The following is a 23,508-nucleotide window of genomic DNA, read 5'->3' as shown; positions in this document are numbered from 1 at the left end:
ACACTATCTCTCCCTTCTGCTCTCCAGCTCTCCCTGACTAATACTGAGCCGAACACGTGTCATCGGGTGCTATATAGCACCCGATGACGCGTTTCAGCCAGCCAATCACTGTAATGCCAGCAGTCAACATGGCTACGACATTACAGTGAATGGCAGTACTTAGGCTACTTTCACACCTGCGTTTAGGTGCGGATCCGTCTGGTATCTGCACAGACGGATCCGCACCTATAAGGCTACTTTCACACCTGCGTTCGGGTGTCCGCTCGTGCGCTACGTTTGAAGGGGCTCACAAGCGGCCCCGAATGGATCCGTCCAGCCCTAATGCATTCTGAGTGGACGCGGATCCGCTGAGAATGCATCAGTCTGGCGGCGTTCAGCCTCCGCTCCGCTCAGTGAGCGGACACCTGAGCGCTGCTTGCAGCGTTCGGGTGTCCGTCTGGCCGTGCGGAGGCGAGCGGATTCGTCCAGACTTACAATGTAAGTCAATGAGGACGGATCCGTTTGAAGATGACACCATATGGCTCAATCTTCAAATGGATCCGTCCCCCATTGACTTTCAATGTAAAGTCTGGACGGATCCGTCTGAAGCTACTTTCACACTTAGAAATTTTTCTAAGCTATAATGCATACGGATCCGTTCTGAACGGATACAAACGTCTGCATTATATGAGCGGATCTGTCTGGGCAGACAGCAGACGGATCCACTCTGAACGCTAGTGTAAAAGTAGCCTAATGCAAACGCTTTTTTTTTTTGTTCATGATAATGCAAATGGATCCGTTTTGACTTTACATTGAAAGTCAATGGGGGACGGATCCGTTTGAAAATTGAGCCATATTGTGTCAACTTCAAACGGATCTGTCCCCATTGACTTACATTGTAAGTCTGGACGGATCCGTTTGCCTCCGCACGGCCAGGCGGACACCCGAACGCTGCAAGCTGCGTTCGGGTGTCCGCCTGCTGAGCGGAGGACAAACGGTGCCAGACTGATGCATTCTGAGCGGATCCGCATCCACTCAGAATGCATTAGGGCTGGACGGATCCGTTCGGGGCCTCTTGTGAGAGCCTTCAAACAGAACTCACAAGCGGAGCCCCGAACGCTAGTGTGAAAGTAGCCTTACCTGCACATTTATTGGCTGCGTAGCAGACAACAAACGTGAGGGGAGGAGACTCGAACATCACGCTTGAGCACACGCGGTATTCGGCCGAGCATCGCGATGTAGCAAGCTGAACTAGTGTACGGCCGAGCATGCTCGCCCAACACTATTATTATGTTGTTTTGTATAGTAATAATATAGCCATACATATGTAATATGCATAACATAGCAATATGTAGTTTAGTCAAATATACTGTACTGTATATATGTTAATATTTTAACTAAAGATTTTCATATAAGAATTGTATAATCATTTCTTTTATTATTTATAATATCTGATATTAACTGAGGTGTGATAGATATTTCTTCATGGCAGATATGTTTTTCTGCTTTGCACTTGTTTGTCATGTTAATGTTATAGCGACTCTTGCAACTCTCTACTGCCAGCTGTCAATTGAGTTGTCTCACCATCTGTGAGGGCATATGAAAACCATATCAGTAGTAGAATTCCCTGCTCTAGACCTTTATTTGTAAGACGACGTTGAAACTAGTCTAAACTAGTCCTGCTCATACTGTAGAGAACCCATCCTGTCCATGGTAAGTATTTTTTATGCAGCATGACATGGCACTGCAGGGGAAATGTATAGGCAGTTGTAATTTCCTATTCAATAATGACTGTTCTCAGGGGTGTTTAAAGCTGGAAACCCTTTCGAGGAATGATTTTCTTCAGTTCATTTTCTAATATGTTTATATCAGTTACGTTTATTTATGATCTGTAACCGTTGATAAACATTTTTATAAAAAGATTGTAGAGGTAAAATGATCATTTAAAGGGCAGACATGTGGAATCATGGCTGTGTATTTCTATTTTAGATCTAAGTGATCAACTGTTGGAGGTGGTTGGCTTGGAAGGAGCAATGGAGATGGGACAGATTTACACAGGGCTGAAAAGTGCTGGAAGGCGCCTTGCACAATGTTCCTCCGTGTTTATAAGGTAGCAGTATTATTACTGCAGTGAATGATTATTATTTTTGTTATAATTTATTTAATATTTTAGCATGGTTATATAGTAATTAATTCTTATTATTAGTATTAGTAGTGCAGCATGTTAGTATGAAATCATTTAGTTATAAATGGCCTTGAATCTGACCCCATTGCGGTACCACCAAAATGTTTATCCTTTCAGAAATAGTTTAAAATATATATACATTAAAATGACAGATGTAGCAGAGCTGAATGTCATTTAACTCTCTGGGATTTTCTCATAATTCACTATTAATGTATCAACTTAACTCAAGGTTTGAAATTTTATCCTTCGCAACAAAAATGGAAATACATTTTATAGCCCCATTTTAATGATACACCCAATCATGTTTAAAAGGGTAAATATGATTGTATAGAAGAGAGGCAGACGAGGAGGGAGATGCAGCTGCAGAATATCTCCTTCATTTTGTGTATGAGGCTGCACACTGTGAGATGGGTGAAGACCAGTGGGATGGGGCTCAGAGCACACAGCATGGCTTTTACATTACATCAGGATGAGCTCAACCACTCTAGCATTGACAGAGCAAATACAAATGTATAGAAACCAGCCAGTGGATAGACATCTATTTTATCCACTTACAATCTTACACAATATTTCAAAATTTTCCATGTCTTTATTCATAGGACCAGCAAGTCTCTCCCTATGCAGATTGATGGGGAACCCTGGATGCAGACACCTTGCACGGTAAGTACATAAAAAAAAAAAATTACCTTGTTTTTATACAGTAGAAGAAAATCATATTTTCTCCACTTGATGATGACGGCCTTCACTGTGTTCCATGGTAGATATAATGCCTTGGAAATTCTTTTGTACCCTTTTCCTGACTGATACCTTCTAACAATGAGATCCCTCTGATGCTTTGGAAGCTCTCTGTGGACCATGGCTTCTGCTTTGGGATGCGACTAAGAAAATTTCAGGAAAGACCAACTAGAGCAGCTGAACTTTATTTGGGGTTAATCAGAGGCACTTTAAGTGATGGCCGGTGTATGCTGACTCCTATTTAACAGGATTTTGAATGTGATTGCTTGTTATAAGAGGGTGTGCACACTTATGCAACCATATTATTTTAGTTTTTTTGTTTTGTTTTCTTCCCTCCACCTAAAAGATTTAAGTTTGTTTTGCAAATGAGTTGTACACTTTATAGGTCACATTAAAAGTGGAAAAAGTTCTGAGATGATTTATCTTTGTCTCATTTTTTTTACATCACAGAAACCTGACATTTTAACAGGGGTGTGTAGACTTTTTATATCCACTACATTTCCCAAAGAAACAAATTGGGACTTAATGGTGACTTAATGGTGAACCTAAGTATTGACCAAAACATATATATCTATGTTGAGCTAGTAAGTTTTCAGTTGATTCTTAGAGTGTCAGGGCCAGGGCTGCCATCAGGAATTTCAGGTCTGCATGAATGGAGACCCTGCCAATAAATTGAATGGGTAACTGTACCTGCAGTCAAAAAAAAGTTTTTTAGTGCTTCTGAATTTCATGTGTAACAATTTTTTTCACATTGCTCATACAGCGCCAAGATATTCCACAGAGCAAATTGTCTTCAGTCACTGTTCCCATTGGCTTAGATTTCCCTATCTTACACACATACAAGGGCTCATTTTATATGAAACCAATGAGTATGTATTTAGAGTGTGTGAGGAAATCACGCAAGCTTTCGTGCATTTAGGGAAATCAGCAGGAATAGGTGTTGGCCAAATCAATGTTCGGCAGATGGCTATCTAAGGTGTACATCCACCTTTAGAATCATCTCCTCTGGTGGAACTAAGGAACCACAAAATTAATGGGGTCAATTATCAATATATAAACATCAATTTTTTGAGTATATCTGTCGCAGATTCAGTCGCAAAGAGGACTTCTCCCCCATCCATGCCACGTACGCCAGTTCTAAAAAAGGGGGATGATGTGGGCAGGGATAGGGGTGGGCCAGCTGGCCCATCTCATTTATCATTTTATACGCCTGTTTTAGGCATAGAAAATTATCTAAATCTACTCCACCAAGGGTGCTGGTGTAGATTTAGGCCGGCAGTGGGTGATACTAAGTTTTGTAGAGGCCGATGCCTCTACATAACTTAGGCTTATCAAGCGCCAATACAAGGTGATCAAGACCGGTGTCTAAAATTCCGATCTTAATATATGACCCCATAACTAGGGATGAGCGAACCCGAACTGTATAGTTCGGGTTCGTACCGAATTTTGGGGTGTCCGTGACACGGACCCGAACCCGAACATTTTCGTAAAAGTCCGGGTTCGGGTTCGGTGTTCGGCGCTTTCTTGGCGCTTTTTGAAAGGCTGCAAAGCAGCCAATCAACAAGCGTCATACTACTTGCCCCAAGAGGCCATCACAGCCTTGCCTACTATTGGCATGGCTGTGATTGGCCAGTGCAGCATGTGACCCAGCCTCTATATAAGCTTGGGTCACGTAGCGCTGCACGTCACTCTGCTGATTCAAGCATAGGGAGAGGTTGCAGCTGCGACGTTAGGGCGAGAGTAGGCAGATTAACTCCTCCAAAAGTCTTCATTCTGTGATCGATCTCCAGCTGTGGATCATTGAAGTGCTAATATCGAATTGCTCACTTTTTTTAGGCTGCCCAGAGCGTTTTTATATCACTTTTTTCTGGGGTGATCGGCGGCCATTTTGTGGCTTGTGGTGCGCCAGCACAAGCTACCACCAAGTGCTTTTAACCATCAATAGTGTGGTTATTTTTTGCTATATCCTACATCAGCTGCAGGCTGAGCCTGTGTCACCCAAGGGTATTTAACCATCAACAGTGTGGTTATTTTGTGCTATATCCTACATCAGCTGCAGGCTGAGCCTGTGTCACCGAAGTGCATTTAACCATCAACAGTGTGGTTATTTTTTGGCCATATACTACATCAGGTGCAGGCTGAGCCTGTGTCACCCAAGTGCATTTAACCATCAACAGTGTGGTTATTTTCTGGCCATATACTACATCTGGTGCAGGCTGAGCCTGTGTCACCCAAGTGCATTTAACCATCAACAGTGTGGTTAATTTTTGGCCATATATTACATCAGGTGCAGGCTGAGCCTGTGTCACCCAAGTGCATTTAACCATCAATAGTGTGGTTATTTTTTGGCCATACACTACATCAGGGGCAAGTTGAGCCTGTCACCCAGCGCCTAAAAAATAGACCTGACATTTATATTCCTCCAAATCAGTACTGTTTTAGCTGGTCAAGTTATTTGTAGTGACCGTAAAAGCACAGTTTTTGTTTTTGTTCTGGGTTGAAAAACTATTCCCAAATTTGCCATTCTCAAAATAAGTAGTTTCTGCTATATGAGGCCTACTTTAAATCTATCCCAAAAAGGATATCTTAGATTCAAGGTGCTGATAGTGTCATTCAGAAAAACTTAACACACACGCTACCGTGCAGATACAAGTCTAATTCTGTGATTAAACGTATACCTGTCACACAGCGCAAAAAAAATAGGCCTCAGATTTCTATTCAACCAAATCTGTACTGTTTTAGCTGGTCAAATTATTTGTAGTGACCGTAAAAGCACAGTTTTTGTTCTGGGTTGAAAAACTATTCCCAAATTTGGTCATGGTCGTGGTGGTGTTAGTGGACCTTCTGGTGCTGAAAGAGGACGTGGCCGTTCTGCCACAGCCACACGTCCTAGTGAACCAACTACCTCAGGTCCCAGTAGCCAGCAGAATTTACAGCGATATTTGGTGGGGCCCAATGCCGTTCTAAGGATGGTAAGGCCTGAGCAGGTACAGGCATTAGTCAATTGGGTGGCCGACAGTGCATCCAGCACGTTCACGTTATCTCCCACCCAGTCTTCTGCAGAAAGCGCACAGATGGCGCATGAAAACCAAGCCCATCAGTCTGTCACATCACCCCCATGCATATCAGGGAAACTGTCTGAGCCTCAAGTTATGCAGCAGTCTCTTATGCTGTTTGAAGACTCTGCTGCCAGGGTTTCCCAAGGGCATCCACCTAGCCCTTCCCCAGGGGTGGAAGAGATAGAATGCACTAACGCACAACCACTTATGTTTCTTGATGAGGACATGGGAATACCACCTCAGCACGTCTCTGATGATGACGAAACACAGGTGCCAACTGCTGCGTCTTTCTGCAGTGTGCAGACTGAACAGGAGGTCAGGGATCAAGACTGGGTGGAAGACGATGCAGGGGACGATGAGGTCCTAGACCCCACATGGAATGAAGGTCGTGCCACTGACTTTCACAGTTCGGAGGAGGAGGCAGTGGTGAGACCAAGCCAACAGCGTAGCAAAAGAGGGAGCAGTGGGCAAAATCAGAACACCCGCCGCCAAGAGACTCCGCCTGCTACTGACCGCCGCCATCTGGGACCGAGCACCCCAAAGGCAGCTTCAAGGAGTTCCCTGGCATGGCACTTCTTTAAACAATGTGCTGACGACAAGACCCGAGTGGTTTGCACGCTGTGCCATCAGAGCCTGAAGCGAGGCATTAACGTTCTGAACCTTAGCACAACCTGCATGACCAGGCACCTGCATGCAAAGCATGAACTGCAGTGGAGTAAACACCTTAAAAACAAGGAAGTCACTCAGGCTCCCCCTGCTACCTCTTCTGCTGCTGCCGCCTCGGCCTCTTCTGCTGCTGCCGCCGCCTCGGCCTCTTCCTCCGCCTCTGGAGGAACGTTGGCACCTGCTGCCCAGCAAACATGGGATGTACCACCAACACCACCACCTGCGTCACCAAGCATCTCAACCATGTCACACGGCAGCGTTCAGCTCTCCATCTCACAAACATTTGAGAGAAAGCGTAAATTCCCACCTAGCCACCCTCGATCCCTGGCCCTGAATGCCAGCATTTCTAAACTACTGGCCTATGAAATGCTGTCATTTAGGCTGTTGGATACAGACAGCTTCAAACAGCTCATGTCGCTTGCTGTCCCACAGTATGTTGTTCCCAGCCGCCACTACTTCTCCAAGAGAGCCGTGCCTTCCCTGCACAACCAAGTGTCCGATAAAATCAAGTGTGCACTGCGCAACGCCATCTGTGGCAAGGTCCACTTAACCACAGATACGTGGACCAGTAAGCACGGCCAGGGACGCTATATCTCCCTAACTGCACACTGGGTAAATGTAGTGGCGGCTGGGCCCCAGGCGGAGAGCTGTTTGGCGCACGTCCTTCCGCCGCCAAGGATCGCAGGGCAACATTCTTTGCCTCCTGTCTCCTCCTCCTCCTACTCAGCTTCCTCCTCCTCTTCTTCCACCTGCTCATCCAGTCAGCCACACACCTTCACCACCAACTTCAGCACAGCCCGGGGTAAACGTCAGCAGGCCGTTCTGAAACTCATATGTTTGGGGGACAGGCCCCACACCGCACAGGAGTTGTGGCGGGGTATAGAATAACAGACCGACGAGTTGTTGCTGCCGGTGAGCCTCAAGCCCGGCCTGGTGGTGTGCGATAATGGGCGAAATCTCATTGCAGCTCTGGGACTAGCCGGTTTGACGCACATCCCTTGCCTGGCGCATGTGCTGAATTTGGTGGTGCAGAAGTTCATTCGCAACTACCCCGACATGTCAGAGCTGCTGCATAAAGTGCGGGCCGTCTGTTCGTGCTTCCGGCGTTCACACCTTGCTGCTGCTCGCCTGTCTGCGCTACAGCGTAACTTCGGCCTTCCCGCTCACCGCCTCATATGCGATGTGCCCACCAGGTGGAACTCCACCTTGCACATGCTGGACAGACTGTGCGAGCAGCAGCAGGCCATAGTGGAGTTTCAGCTGCTGCACGCACGTGTCAGTCGCACTGCGGAACAGCACCACTTCACCACCAATGACTGGGCATCCATGCGAGACCTGTGTGCCCTGTTGCGCTGTTTCGAGTACTCCACCAACATGGCCAGTGGCGATGACGCCGTTATCAGCGTTACAATACCACTTCTATGTCTCCTTGAGAAAACACTTAGGGCGATGATGGAAGAGGAGGTGGCCCAGGAGGAAGAGGAGGAAGAGGGGTCATTTTTAGCACTTTCAGGCCAGTCTCTTCGAAGTGACTCAGAGGGAGGTTTTTTGCAACACCAAATGCCAGGTACAAATGTGGCCAGACAGGGCCCACTACTGGAGGACGAGGAGGACGAGGATGAGGAGGAGGTGGAGGAGGATGAGGATGAAGCATGTTCACAGCGGGGTGGCACCCAAAGCAGCTCGGGCCCATCACTGGTGCGTGGCTGGGGGGAAACACAGGACGATGACGATATGCCTCCCACAGAGGACAGCTTGTTTTTACCTCTGGGCAGCCTGGCACACATGAGCGACTACATGCTGCAGTGCCTGCGCAACGACAGCAGAGTTGCCCACATTTTAACGTGTGCGGACTACTGGGTTGCCACCCTGCTGGATCCCCGGTACAAAGACAATGTGCCCACCTTACTTCCTACACTGGAGCGTGATAGGAAGATGCGCGAGTACAAGCGCACGTTGGTAGACGCGCTACTGAGAGCATTCCCAAATGTCACAGGGGAACCAGTGGAAGCCCAAGGCGAAGGCAGAGGAGGAGCAAGAGGTCGCCAACGCAGCTGTGTCACGGCCAGCTCCTGAGGGCAGGGTTAGCATGGCAGAGATGTGGAAAAGTTTTGTCACCACGCCACAGCTAAGTGCACCACCACCTGATACGGAACGTGTTAGCAGGAGGCAACATTTCACTAACATGGTGGAACAGTACCTGTGCACACCCCTCCACGTACTGACTGATGGTTCGGCCCCATTCAACTTCTGGGTCTCCAAACTGTCCACGTGGCCAGAGCTAGCCTTTTATGCCTTGGAGGTGCTGGCCTGCCCGGCGGCCAGCGTTTTGTCTGAACGTGTATTCAGCACGGCAGGGGGCGTCATTACAGACAAACGCAGCCGCCTGTCTACAGCCAATGTGGACAAGCTGACGTTCATAAAAATGAACCAGGCATGGATCCCACAGGACCTGTCCATCCCTTGTGCAGATTAGACATTAACTACCTCCCCTTAACAATATATTATTGTACTCCAGGGCACTTCCTCATTCAATCCTATTTTTATTTTCATTTTACCATTATATTGCGGGGCAACCCAAAGTTGAATGAACCTCTCCTCTGTGTGGGTGCCGGGGCCTAAATGTGTGACAGTGGCCTGTTCCAGTGGTGGGTGACGTGAAGCCTGATTCTCTGCTATGACATGAAGACTGATTCTGTGCTGACATGAAGCCTGAATCTCTGTTACGGGACCTCTCTCCTCTGTCTGGGTGCCTGGGCCTAAATATGTGACAGTGGCCTGTTCCAGTGGTGGGTGACGTGAAGCCTGATTCTCTGCTATGACATGAAGACTGATTCTGTGCTGACATGAAGCCTGAATCTCTGTTACGGGACCTCTCTCCTCTGTCTGGGTGCCGGGGCCTAAATATGTGACAGTGGCCTGTTCCTGTGGTGGGTGACGTGAAGCCTGATTCTCTGCTATGACATGAAGACTGATTCTCTGCTATGACATGAAGACTGAATCTCTGTTACGGGACCTCTCTCCTCTGCCTGGGTGCCTGGGCCTAAATGTGTGACAGTGGCCTGTTCCAGTGGTGGGTGACGTGAAGCCTGATTCTCTGCTATGACATGAAGACTGATTCTCTGCTGACATGAAGCCTGAATCTCTGTTATGGGACCTCTCTCCTCTGTCTGGGTGCCGGGGCCTAAATATGTGACAGTGGCCTGTTCCAGTGGTGGGTGACGTGAAGCCTGATTCTCTGCTATGACATGAAGACTGATTCTCTGCTGACATGAAGCCAGATTCTCTGCTATGGGACCTCTGTCCAATTGATATTGGCTAATTTTTAAAAAAAAAAAATTTAATTCATTTCCCTATCCACATTTGTTTGCAGGGGATTTACCTACATGTTGCTGCCTTTTGCAGCCCTCAAGCTCTTTCCTGGGCTGTTTTACAGCCTTTTTAGTGCCGAAATGTTCGGGTCCCCATTGACTTCAATGGGGTTCGGGCTCTGGACGAAGTTCGGGTCGGGTTCGGATCCCGAACCCGAACATTTCCGGGAAGTTCGGCCGAACTTCTCGAACCCGAACATCCAGGTGTTCGCTCAACTCTACCCATAACATTTTATTTAGGAAACACAAAGTCTACAATTATTTGGCTCCCATAATCATTTTAAAACTTATCAACATTGCTCAGGTCTTTTCCTTTTTGAATTGTCAACCTAATCTCCAGCTGTATCTTCTGTCTTGCATAAATAAATGGTGATTCGGTAATTACAGTATGTCAATGTCACATCACATTTCTCTACCATTTACCTCCCAGCAGAAACTATCTCCAAGAATATGTTAGGCAGTATAAATTATAACCAGGCTGAATTTCTAATTTCAGATTCCTTTTGTAAGCACTTTCTGTGATTGTTCAGTTATTTACTGCAGAGAATTTGATTTGTGGCTCACTAACATGCATCCCGATGCATGGCCAAGAAAGTATAGACTAAGTAAGCTAAAAATGTTTTTTTGGGTAGTGTTGGGCGCGAATATTAAAATCGCGAATTTTAATCACGAATATCGCCACTTTGAGAATTGGCGAAGATTTAGAATATAGTGCTATATATTCGTATTCGCGAATATTCTAGATTTTTTTTTCATCAGTAACCTCCCTTCTTGATTGTGGGCCAATGAGATGGCTGCAATGTCTTTGTCTGAGCTTAGCAACATCCCTAGCAACCAATAGGAAAGTTGCCTACCCCTTTACTATATAAGAACCTCCCCAGCAGCCATTTTATGCAGTTTTTTAAAGTTCTGAGAGAGAGGGTCATTGCTGTGCTCTGTGCTTTACTGTTTAATTACATTAGATAGTGGGAGATAGTCAGTGTAGGTTATATCCGGATACAGTGTAGCTGATAGGTTCCAGTGCAGGGTGTTAGGCAGTGTGATAGGTTCTGCTGTCCTTACATACATGCTACAGACATAGTGCTGTGATGTCACAACAATACTTAGTGCACCAATCAGTAATATGTAGTCAGACCTGCTAAAATGCGAAGTTGCACGAATTGCGCAAAAATATGGGCATCATTAATTGCCGATTTGCGCAATCGTGAATATATTGCAGCACTCTATCTGCATATAAAGCTATTGTGATGTTCTTCCATGCCAACCATTTTGTCCAGTCTCAGGAAACTTCTAGCAGCTTGAAAAATGTAGCAACAGTGACCCACGCCTGTATTACGCACGCAATATGCGCATATTACATTGCCGATATTCGCAATCAAGAAAATATATGATGAATATTCGCCCCAAATATTTGCAAAATATCGTGAATTCGAATATTGCCCCTGCCGCTCATCGCAATTTTTGGGCAATTAGAATACTACTGAGTTCCAAGAACATCTTTTTTAGTCCATTTAGGATTAGCCTTGAGATTGAAATGAGCAAAATAAAAGGTTTTGGGTGTATATGGGACTGAACTAGGTAGGGACAGGCTAACACGGATTCTTAGGATACAGTACTGTCACTGAAGGCCACCACCCAAAGACAAAGTCAAGATCAAAGTTTTCTACTTTTACCCCTGGGGATTTCTCTGATCAATAGCAATCAAAACATCACAATTGAGAGGGGAGGGTGTCAGGGCGGAGTCTCGGTTGTTGTAGTTCGCCGTGACACGTCTGCCGTGCATGCAGTTGCCTGGGGCAACGTGTTGTTCTGCATGTTTGTGCACTGCTCCCTTTATCTTTGTTCCTTCCCAGTCTGGTGTGTGTGTGGGGTTAAGGTGTGGATCTAGGTGTGTTCTGGATGTGGCCTCATGGCTCTACTTATTCTGGTGCTGTGAGCTTGAGGTCAGTGGTATTCCTGCCTTGGTTGGTGATGGAGCTTTGCTCCTGTCTGGATATTGCATCTGTCCAGTGTGAGGGCCACCTAGTTAAACATTGGTGTTTGATCAATGTCTCTCCTATTAATCCCCTTGTTCTATGTCCTTACCCATCCTCACCTGTTGTTTTGTTTGGTGTGGTTTATGTTCAGGGTGGGTTGTTATGTCTAGTTTGATGTTCCATGTCTGGTCTGTTTGGTGTTTATAGTCCAGCATGGTTGCTAGACATTTACCGTGTCTGTCTGTGCCTTCGGTGAGAGGGTTCCTGGGTTCCCCGAAGGGAGAACTACAAGTCAGTGAGCAGCTCTGCCTGGTTCCACCATGCATCCTGTCTGCATGGGGGTCCAGGTAGTTATTGGTGTTTCACCCTGTTGCTGCAGCAGGTAAGTGCTTGTTGTTCCGGTGTGTTGTTGTATCACTGGGTTCTTACCCTTCCGATCCAGTTGCTGTTCACTGCCTTCCTCTATCTTTGCTGCTAGGCCTGTGGAGACTCCTGTTCATCCGTGTTGTGGAGGAACAGGTCGTCTCTAGTTCCTGACCCTAATTTCAGGGATCATCAGGGTGACTCAGGGTCCGAGGTTCCTGTGTATGAGCCCTCCAACCATCTGGGTCCACTAATACGGATAGGAATCAGTGCTAGGATCAGGGTTGCATTAAGAGGTGAGCTCCTCCTTTATCCCGGCATCCAGGACTAGTTTCAACCCCCATTTCATCACTGTGTTCGGTGGGGAGTTTTCCCCCACTCCCCACTGTAACAGAGGGTTTGTTTAGTGCCCAATCAATGGTTACAGTAATTTTTATTGCCGGGGATGATGTATTAAATGGGTTTTCCAGGATTAAGATATTGATTGCCTATCCTTGGGATAAGTCATCCGATCATGGGGGTTCGACACACAGGACCCCCACCTTTCAGCTGTTTCGGACAGTATAGTTTCTGACACCGCCAGCTGTCCAAATCAGATCAGTAGGAGTTTGACACCCAACACCCTCTCCGATCTGACACTGATTGCCTACCCCCACCGATCAGCTGTTTTAGGCAGTCACTGGTGTCAGAACCTACACATTAGACAAAGCTGGAAGCGGAAGGCTTCATCCACTGTGTAGCTGCCATACTGGGATACTGCAGCTTAGCTGATCAGGGGTTTATGCTCAGTAATGATGATTAGTGAAGGTGCAGTATGTTGGACCCTCACCGATCCGATTTTGATGACTCATCCTGAGGATAGGTCTTTAATTTTTAAGTCCTCGAAAACTCCTTTAAGTGACAGACATTGACCTGGTACCCTGGACTGGCCTGTGTAAACTCCAGTCATGGTACTGTATCGTGTTAGGGCATGCCTGAGGTTTTCCTCAACAACCACCTGTACATTTTACACAAGCAGTAAAGCATTGGACTATATGAGTATTTCAATACATTAAAATAAAAAAATTAAATTGTAATGTAAAATGCCCTTTATGCAATGAAAAGGAAAATGTAAATACATTTTATAAAATAATTTGTTTAATAAAACAGTTTCTACAAACCGGATTCCAAAAAAGTTGGGACACTAAACAAATTGTGAATAAAAACTGAATGCAATGATGTGGAGATGGCAAATGTCAATATTTTATTTGTAATAGAACGTAGATGACAGATCAAACGTTTAATCCGAGTAAATGTATCATTTTAAAGGAAAAATACGTTGATTCAAAATTTCACGGTGTCAACAAATCCCCAAAAAGTTGGGACAAGTAGCAATAAGAGGCTGGAAAAAGTAAATTTGAGCATAACGAAGAGCTGGAAGACCAATTAACACTAATTAGGTCAATTGGCAACATGATTGGATATAAAAAGAGCTTCTCAGAGTGGCAGTGTCTCTCAGAAGCCAAGATGGGTAGAGGATCACCAATTCCCACAATGTTGCGCAGAAAGATAGTGGAGCAATATCAGAAAGGTGTTACCCAGCGAAAAATTGCAAAGACTTTGCATCTATCATCATCAACTGTGCATAACATCATCCGAAGATTCAGAGAATCTGGAACAATCTCTGTGCGTAAGGGTCAAGGCCGTAAAACCATACTGGATGCCCGTGATCTCCGGGCCCTTAAACGACACTGCACCACAAACAGGAATGCTACTGTAAAGGAAATTACAGAATGGGCTCAGGAATACTTCCAGAAACCATTGTCAGTGAACACAATCCACCGTGCCATCCGCCGTTGACAGCTGAAACTCTACAGTGCAAAGAAGAAGCCATTTCTAAGCAAGATCCACAAGCTCAGGCGTTTTCACTGGGCCAGGGATCATTTAAAATGAAGTGTGGCAAAATGGAAGACTGTTCTGTGGTCAGACGAGTCACGATTCGAAGTTCTTTTTGGAAATCTGGGACGCCATGTCATCCGGACCAAAGAGGACAAGGACAACCCAAGTTGTTATCAACGCTCAGTTCAGAAGCCTGCATCTCTGATGGTATGGGGTTGCATGAGTGCGTGTGGCATGGGCAGCTTGCATGTCTGGAAAGGCACCATCAATACAGAAAAATAGATTCAGGTTCTAGAACAACATATGCTCCCATCCAGACGTCATCTCTTTCAGGGAAGACCCTGCATTTTTCAACAAGATAATGCCAGACCACATTCTGCATCAATCACAACATCATGGCTGCGTAGGAGAAGGATCCGGGTACTGAAATGGCCAGTCTGCAGTCCAGATCTTTCACCTATAGAAAACATTTGGCGCATCATAAAGAGGAAGGTGCAACAAAGAAGGCCCAAGACGATTGAACAGTTAGAGGCCTGTATTAGACAAGAATGGGAGAGCATTCCTATTTCTAAACTTGAGAAACTGGTCTCCTTGGTCCCCAGACGTCTGTTGAGTGTTGTAAGAAGAAGGGGAGATGCCACACAGTGGTGAAAATGGCCTTGTCCCAACATTTTTTGGGGATTTGTTGACACCATGAAATTCTGATTCAACATATCTTTCCCTTAAAATGGTACATTTTCTCAGTTTAAACTTTTGTTCCGTGATTTATGTTCTATTCTGAATAAAATATTAGAAGTTGGCACCTCCACATCATTGCATTCAGTTTTTATTCACGATTTGTATAGTGTCCCAACTTTTTTGGAATCCGGTTTGTATTAAAGTTATATAATACATATAGAAAAGGGTTACTATAACAATGTATTAGCAATTTCAACATTGATGGCATATTCACGGCACGTGCCATAAGCATCTAATAGATGTAGGTCTGACTTCTGGAAGTTGCACTTGTGAGGGCCCTGACTAACCTAATGAGGTTTTGTCACCGCTAAATTCATTCTCTGCCTGGATGTGGTGGCCAGCAGTTTTCCCACTAGGTAGGTCAAGGTTGAGGGAACCCTGTTGGTGTGAAAGTTGCCTAAGATATGTTCATTATGTATATGTATGCGTCACCTGTGATACTGGATCTCCTCCCCTGGACCGCTGAATGGTTCCCATTCCAGGATCCAGGTGCGGACATTTTGCTGATTAGAGGGGGTTGGACCTTATGCTACACAAAAAGGAATGGTTTTAATATGTGTGTTATGTCTTGATGAAGGGCTGGATTATGTAGCCCGAAACATGTTACTACACCTTTTTCCTGTGATTTTGGTGGATTTTATATGATGAGCCAATAAAGAACTATTTTTTACTCCACAAGAAGCTGGATTCTCTCTTTCTATTGGATATTCTATTAGGCCCAGTTCTGGCCGATTTTCCGTGCTTCGTGGATTAAAGTCAGGTGAGAGCTGCAGCCATTTCTATCATTGTTTTGGGACCTATTTAATTAATACAACCGATAAAATAATTTTAGAAAATAACTACAAAAGAACACAAAATGTAGCATTTTAAATGTTTTTTTTTAATTTATATAGTGATCACCAATATACAATGGCCTAAAGATACAATATTTTCAACATACAATGGTCTTTTCTGGGCCATTGTAATTTGAAATCAGAATCATCATCTCAGACTCGAATCCAACCAATCAACTTGGCCATTTTTTGTTGTCTAGTAGCTCCTCTGCAGTACTACATGTTCTGTACTGCCCTCTGTCTGTGCAAAGATGAGATGCTCCTTTGGACACTAGGTGAGTTGCAGATTCATTTTATTTTTCTGGTACATGTATGTACTATGCCAGACCCTATAGAAGCTCCTGACCTCACCATAGAAAGTGATCTACAGCTTCCAGCATCTAATCCTGTCTGTTTTACTTAAGGACATGTTTTATCTTACTTGATTATCTGCTGATTTTTCTTAAAATTTCACTTTTTCTTGTTTTGAGATAACATTTTTGGGCTTTAGAACCAATTACTGGTCAACTTACAATGGTCATCCCGGAACCAATTAATATTGTAACTTGTAACTTGAGGGACCACTCTATATACAGTGGATATAAAACGTCTACACACCCCTGTTAAAATGTCAGGTTTCTGTGCTGTAAAAAAATTAGACAAAGATAAATTTTTTCAGAACTTTTTCCACCTTTAATGTGACCTATAAACTTTACCGCTCAATTGAAAAACAAACTGAAATCTTTTAGGTAGAGGGAAGAAAAAATATAAAAATAAAATAATATGGTTGCATAAGTGTGTACACCCTTAAAGGGCTTCTGGCACCCCCCAAATGTCATTTTTCATTTTTAGGCTAATTAAAACCCTTGTAGTGCGATTATTCAATATATAGTGCTCTAAACCTGAAGGAGAAGACGTCATCGGCGCAGGCGCACTGAGGAAGTGCTGAGGAAGGGAGCGTCCTTCTCTCAGAGCGCCTGCGCCGAATGAAGACACGTAAGGCGCAGGCGTGGGATTTGAATTGCAGACAGGGCCAGCCGGAGGAGGAGAGCGCTCGCTGGCCCTGTCAATCAACAGGAGGAGGGGGTGTTTTTTTTAAAGGAGGATGCGGCGGCTACTAGCGAGTAACCGCCCTACTTGCTGGTAGCGAGGTAATTAACATATTATCAAAGTGCGGTTTTTAAAGAAACTAAGCCACAGAAAAAGGTAAGAGCCCTATATATTGAATAATCGCACTACAAGGATTTTAATTAGCCCAAAAATGAAAAATGACTTTTGGGGAGTGACAGAAGCCCTTTAAACTAATACTTTGTTGAAGCACCTTTTGATTTTATTATAGCACTCAGTCTTTTTGGATAAGAGTCTATCAGCATGGCACATTTTGACTTGGCAAGATTTGCCCACTCTACTTTGCAAAAACACTCCAAATCCGTCAGATTGAGAGGGCATCTCCTGGGCACAGCCCTCTTCAGATCACCCCACAGATTTTCAATCGGATTCAGGTCTGGGCTCTGGCTGGGCCATTCCAAAACTTTAATCTTCTTCTGGTGAAGTCATTCCTTTGTTGATTTGGATGTATGCTTTGGGTCGTTGTCATGCTGAAAGATGAAGTTCCTCTTCATGTTCAGCTTTATAGCAGAAGCCTGAAGGTTTTGGGCCAATATTGACTGGTATTTGGAACTGTTCAGAATTCCCTTTAGCTTAACTAAGGCCCCAGTTCCAGCTGAAGAAGAACAGCCCCTTGGCATAATGCTGCCACCGCCATGCTTCACTGTGGGTATGGGGTTCTTTTGGTGATGTGCAGTGTCGTTTTTGTGCCAAACATATCTTTTGGAATTTGGGCCAAAAAGTTCAACCTTGGTTTCATCAGACCATAACACCTTTTCCCACATACTTTTGGGAGACTTCAGATGTGTTTTTGCAAAATGTAGCCTGGCTTGGATGTTTTTCTTCGTAAGAAAAGGCTTTCGTCTTGCCACTCTACCCCATAACCCAGACATATGAAGAATACGGGAGATTATTGTCACATGTACCACACAGCCAGGACTTGCCAGATATTCCTGCAGCTCCTTTAATGTTGCTGTAGGCCTCTTGGTCGCCTCCCAGACCAGTTTTCTTCTCGTCTTTTCATCAATTTTGGAGGGACGTCCAGTTCTTGGTAATGTCACTGTTGTGCCATATTTTCTCCACTTGATGATGACTGTCTTCACTGTGTTCCATGGTATATCTAATGCCTTGGAAATTCTTTTGTACCCTTCTCCTGACTGATACCTTCTAACAATGAGGTCCCTCTGATGCTTTGGAAGCTCTCTGTGGACCATGGCTTTTGCTGTGGGATGCGACTAAGAAAATTTCAGGAAAGACCAACTAGAGCAGCTGAACTTTATTTGGGGTTAATCAGAGGCACTTTTAATGATGGCCGGTGTATGCTGACTCCTATTTAACATGATTTAGAATGTGATTGCTTAATTATGAACACGGCTACATCCCCAGTTATAAGACGGTGTGCACACTTATGCAACCACATTATTTTTTTTTGTTTTGTTTTCTTCCCTCTACCTAAAAGATTTCAGTTTGTTTTTCAATTGAGTTTATAGGTCACATTAAAGGTGGAAAAAGTTCTGAAATGATTTATCTTTGTAATTTTTTTACATCACCGAAACCTGACATTTTAACAGGGGTGTGTAGACTTTTTATATCCACTGTATATACATTTTGTCTACCAAAAAAATCTTTAAAAAAAAGCCTTTAACAGAGAAAATGAGACCTCACGCAACAACATCAGTGACAACTTTTTTTTTTTAATTATAGATCTTGGAATGAAGTGAGGCAAAAAAAATAAAAAAAATACACTGTGTCCTCAAGGCCAACGGTCTGAATTTTTATTCTTAGTTGGAGTTCCACACTTTGATCTAAAGTTGCCCACATATGGAGCTTCATATCCCGAAAATATAACCTTGGTGGAGATCAAACCTGTACAATCAGTGAAGAAAGTAGTGATGTCACAGTGTCCTTCAGAAAGACTTCTTAGGTCTTCTAGCTATCACATATTCACCTATGGATACTGTCAAGAATTCCAGGAAATAAATAACAAACATCTGACCTAACTTTATATTTTTGGGTCGTTAATAGAGCTCCAGGATTTTTATCTTTCTTCAGAAGACTCTCAACTCCCCAAGTCCATTTTAACCAGTTTGCAACCAGCGCTGTAGCTATACGACGCTGCAAACTAGGTACAAAATTCTAGCGCAGTACAGCTACGGCACGGTGTTCACCCGGTCCCTGAGCGAAATCGCTTGGTTACCGGCTGAGGATGGCTGCTCAGTATGGCAGGCAGCCATCTTCCCTAGGGGTACAGGGAGGTTTTTCCGCCCCCCCTGCAACATGGATCACTGCGATTGGCCGATTTCAGCAGACTGGCGAATCGCAGCTCCGGATGATTTTTCATTCATCCAGGAAGCTGCAGGGGGGTTGTGCACAGGGTTTGTACAGGGGTGATTGGTGCTGTACTTGTCAGCACCTGTCCCCCCTGGGTCAGGCAGGGGACACCAGTGTTTGGCGTCCCCTGCCAGCACTGCTATTGGCTGGAACAACGCTTCAGCCAATGGCAGTGCTACAGCTGCACAGGAAAGGGATAAACTTCCCTGCATGCAGCCATTCTAGCTGGTGACTGCATTCAGAGAGGTTCTGTGCCCCTCTGTGCTGCTGGTTGGCTAGCTGGGATTTGTGGTGCACCACCACTGCAACTTTAACTGTTCCTTTAAAGAAGAAGAAAGACGGAAAGAAGAACATCTGGAACTGCTGCAGTGATTTTTTTTTTTCCATTTGCAGCAGTTCTAGATCCCTAAACCACCGTCCGTCCCTGTCCAATCCTGTCCCCCCCTGTCCTTTTTTACGGACGTCATTTGGTCTGCGTTTTCTTTTAGTTTTTTTATTCTTTTATTACAATTTTCCAGCTCTGCACAACTTTTTCTGCGTGCGAGCTGTGACCGCCAAGTGCTGTTCAATGCATACCTGCCTGATCAGCACCTGGGGATTATTTTTAGTGTTTTTTTTTTTTTCCACATCTGTGTTAATTTTTTTGCCAATTTTTCCTTTTTCTGGGGTCAAAAAGAAAAAAACTGTAGTTAGGGGTGTATATAAATATATATAGAGCTCTATATTTCTATATATATAGATATAAGTAACATTTTTAGCCAGTGTTCACTTTTAACCACTGTAGTGAATTTTTATACTATAGTTTTTGCACACACGCACGATCAGTGTGCGTGTGTGCGTGCTGCAGAGCACCGATAATTAGTGTGCTCATTTACATCTGCACATTTTTGTGGGGTTTTTTTTCCTGTGAAAAAAGACCTGCAGTTAGTGGTATATACAGTATATCAATTTCAGTTAGTGTCAGTTTAGGATTTTGCACGAACGCACCATCTGCGTGCGTGCGTGCATTTTATAACTACCAAGCACTGTAGTGAATTTTTATACTACAGTTTTTGCACAAACGCACCATCTGTGTGCGTGCGTGCGTGCTGCAGAGCACCGATAAGTAGTGTGCTAATTTTTTATTTTTATTTTTTTTACATTTTTGGGTGGGAAAAAAAGACTTGCAGTCAATTTCAGTTAGTGTCAGCTCAGGATTTTGCACGAACGCACCATCTGCGTGTGTGCATTTTGCAACCACTGAGCACCGATCAGTAGTGTCCATTACTGATCGCGTCTGCTCAGTTTTCACAGTTTTTTTTTTTGTGCAGAAGAGACTATTTTTTGTGCAGAAAATAATTCTTATTTTTTTGCTAATTTTGTTCTCCTTTTTTTTACAAAATTTATTTTCTAATTTATTACAAACCCTTTCACATGTAAAAGCACCTCATACACACCCCACACTAAATAATGTATTACACATTTCACACATTACACCCCAATAAAACAAAAATGGCCCGTCCGTCTCAACGTGTATATTTAGCAAAAGAGGCATACACCATCCTTACCTCTGATACTGAGTCGGCCAGTAAGGGAGAAGAGGATGCCAGGATCCGGTGATGGGGGACCCTCTAGAAGGCGCCCCACAGTAGCAGCGGAGACAGACCCCCAGAGTGACCCCATATGGACCCCAACCCCTGACGATTATTAGCCCCAAATTCCTGAGTTTGTGGGAAGCTCAGGAATTCAGATAGATTGTGCGGGCTTCACTGAAATGAAATTTTTAAAAATATTTTTCTCTGAAGATTTCATAAATTTGATGGTAACCCAAACAAATTTATACGCCCAGCAATTTATTTCCCAGAACCCCACATTGCTCTATGCTAGACACCTAGGTTGGACCCCAGTAAATGCAGCAGAGATGATGACCTTTTGGGGGCTCTTGCTGCATATGGGCGTTGTTAAAAAACCAAAGATTACTCAGTATTGGAGTGTCGATGTCTTGTACCACACTCCAATTTACAGTAGTGCCATGGCCCGTAATCGATTCCAAGCAATCCTGAATTTTTTGCATTACAACGATAATGCACAGTGCCCACCCCAGAATGGCCTTGCATTTGACCGTCTGTACAAAATTAGGCCCGTCCTTGACCACTTTAATGCAAACTTTTCAGCAGTGTACACCCTAGAAAAAAATGTCTACGTAGACAAATCCCTATTCAAAGGGAGGATAAGATTCCGCCAGTACCTGCCCAGCAAGCGGGCAAGATATGGCATAAAAATTTATAAAATCTGTGAGAGTAGCTCTGGGTACACTCACAAGTTCCGGGTTTACGAAGGGAGCGAGACCCGGATTGAACCCCCAATTTGCCCCTCCTATCCTAGGAGTTAGTAGGAAGATAGTGTGGGACTTACTGCACCCACTGCTGGATAAGGGTTACCATCTCTACGTGGATAATTACTACACGAGTTTACCACTGTTCCAGTCTCTAGCTTACAGAGGGTGTTGCTAGGTTCAAACATTCGGGGCCTGGGCTCCTGATGTTCTGTCCCAGGCCCCGAATGTACTGCCTGCCAGCTAGACACAACTGTATTGCCATCCTCAGGACGGCAATACAATTGAATCCAATGATTTGCAAGAGCTGAAGGATCTGTGGTGACATCACAGGTCATGTGATCAGTTCTAAATACAGTAGCTGAAAAGGACCTGTGATGATGTCACCATCATATGACTAATGCAGGATTGGACGGCTCAGCAGTGAAGAGAAGTCCTGGGAAAAAGCTGAGGTGATGTCTGCTACATGAGGAGACGTAATCAAGGGGAGAGGCAGAGCAATGTTGGGAGTTGTAGTTATTTAACTGGGACTGTATGTTAGGGCTGAAGGGAGCAAAGTTATTTACATGGGACTGAATGTTGAGGGGTAATGCTATTTACATGGGACTGCATGTTGAAGGTGGCTGGGGAGGGGGTGATTTTATTTACATGGGACTGTATGTTGAAGGTGTCTGGGGAGGGGGTAATGTTATTTACGTGGGACTGAATATTGAGGGGGTGATGTTATTTACATGGGACTGTATGTTGAAAGTGGCTGGGGAGGGGGTAATGTTATTTACGTGGGACTGTATATTGGAGGGGGCTGGAGACATGGTGTGATGGTATTTACATGGGACTCTATAGCGGAGGAGGGAAATAATGTTATTTACATGGGACTGTATGGTGGAGAGGCTGAGGAATTATCATTTCTGAGGACAGTAAACGGAGGAATATTGGTTGACTTAGAGAATTGGCCCATGTGCATTGGACCTTGGGCCTCGGATCTTTTAAGACCCTAGTAATGCCCCTGTGGCACAGTATGCAAAAATCAGAGAGGCCTCCCTAGATCCCTGGTAGGGCAACCACTAAGAAAGGGTGAAAGCAGGGGTCTCCTCAATGAGAACACATTGGCAGTTAAGTACAGGGACAAGATGGATGTCCTTTTACTGACCACTATTCACACTAACACCAGCTCCCCTGCCGCTGTACAAGGTACTACAACCAACTGTTCCCAAGCCAGACTGCATCCTGGACTACAATAAACACATGGGGGAGGGGGGGTTGATCTTTCAGATCAAGTTCTGAAGCCCTACAATGCCACACAAAAAACTAAAGTGCGGTACAAAAGCTGGCCGTGCACCTTGTACAGATGGAGCTGTACAATGTGTTTGTGCTTTTTAAATCTAGAGGCCATTCAAGAACATTCCTACAGTTTCAAGAGGTGGTGATAAAGGCCCTAATTTTTTTCTAGCCAAGCAATCGAGGGCCCCAGTACTTCTGCAAGTTATGGTGCCCGAGTTGTACCAGGGTAACATTTTCCTGGTGAAGTCCCCCAAACAGTGAGAAAGGGAAGGACCCCAAAAAGATGCAGAGTGTGTTCCAAAATGGGGATAAGGAAAGACACCATTGACCATTGCAAAACCTGCCCTGAAAAACCTGGCCTGTGCATCAAGGATTGTTTCAGAATCTATCACTCATCCATGGAATAATTTGATCCTTGATGTACCCTGTATTTTTACCACCTTATAACTGATTTTGTCCACAGAGCTTACTTATCCACTATTCACCAACCACTACATAGCAATGTCTGTAATACACCTGTTTAGTAAAAAGTGCCCTTTCAACCCCTTAAAATGTTTGTACGGGGTGCTCTTTCCAAAATGAGGTCACTTCTTGGGGTCTTTACTTTCTGGGGACCTCAGGAAATGTATTTAATGTAACATGGCACCTAAAATACATGTTTGTTTATTCAGGCCTGCAAAAAACATTTATTGCACTTCGCCTCTAGAGACCTG

General features: G+C 44.5%; 1 protein-coding gene across 1 annotated transcript in view; it reads left to right on the top strand.

Moving 5' to 3' along the window:
* Window positions 1-23,508, top strand: part of DGKB (diacylglycerol kinase beta) — a 668,472-nt gene that overhangs the window by 605,381 nt on the left and 39,583 nt on the right. Inside the window, exons 23-24 of the mRNA XM_040431289.1 lie at window positions 1,969-2,089; window positions 2,764-2,824. Coding sequence (XP_040287223.1) covers window positions 1,969-2,089; window positions 2,764-2,824 — 182 coding nt within the window. The remainder of the gene's footprint in view (window positions 1-1,968; window positions 2,090-2,763; window positions 2,825-23,508) is intronic.

Source organism: Bufo bufo, chromosome 5 (genome assembly GCF_905171765.1).
Source record: "Bufo bufo chromosome 5, aBufBuf1.1, whole genome shotgun sequence".
In the NCBI taxonomy this organism is placed as follows: Eukaryota; Metazoa; Chordata; class Amphibia; order Anura; family Bufonidae; genus Bufo; species Bufo bufo.
The sequence above is the reverse complement of the archived record's forward strand: the minus strand, read 5'-3'. Positions and strand labels throughout refer to the sequence as shown.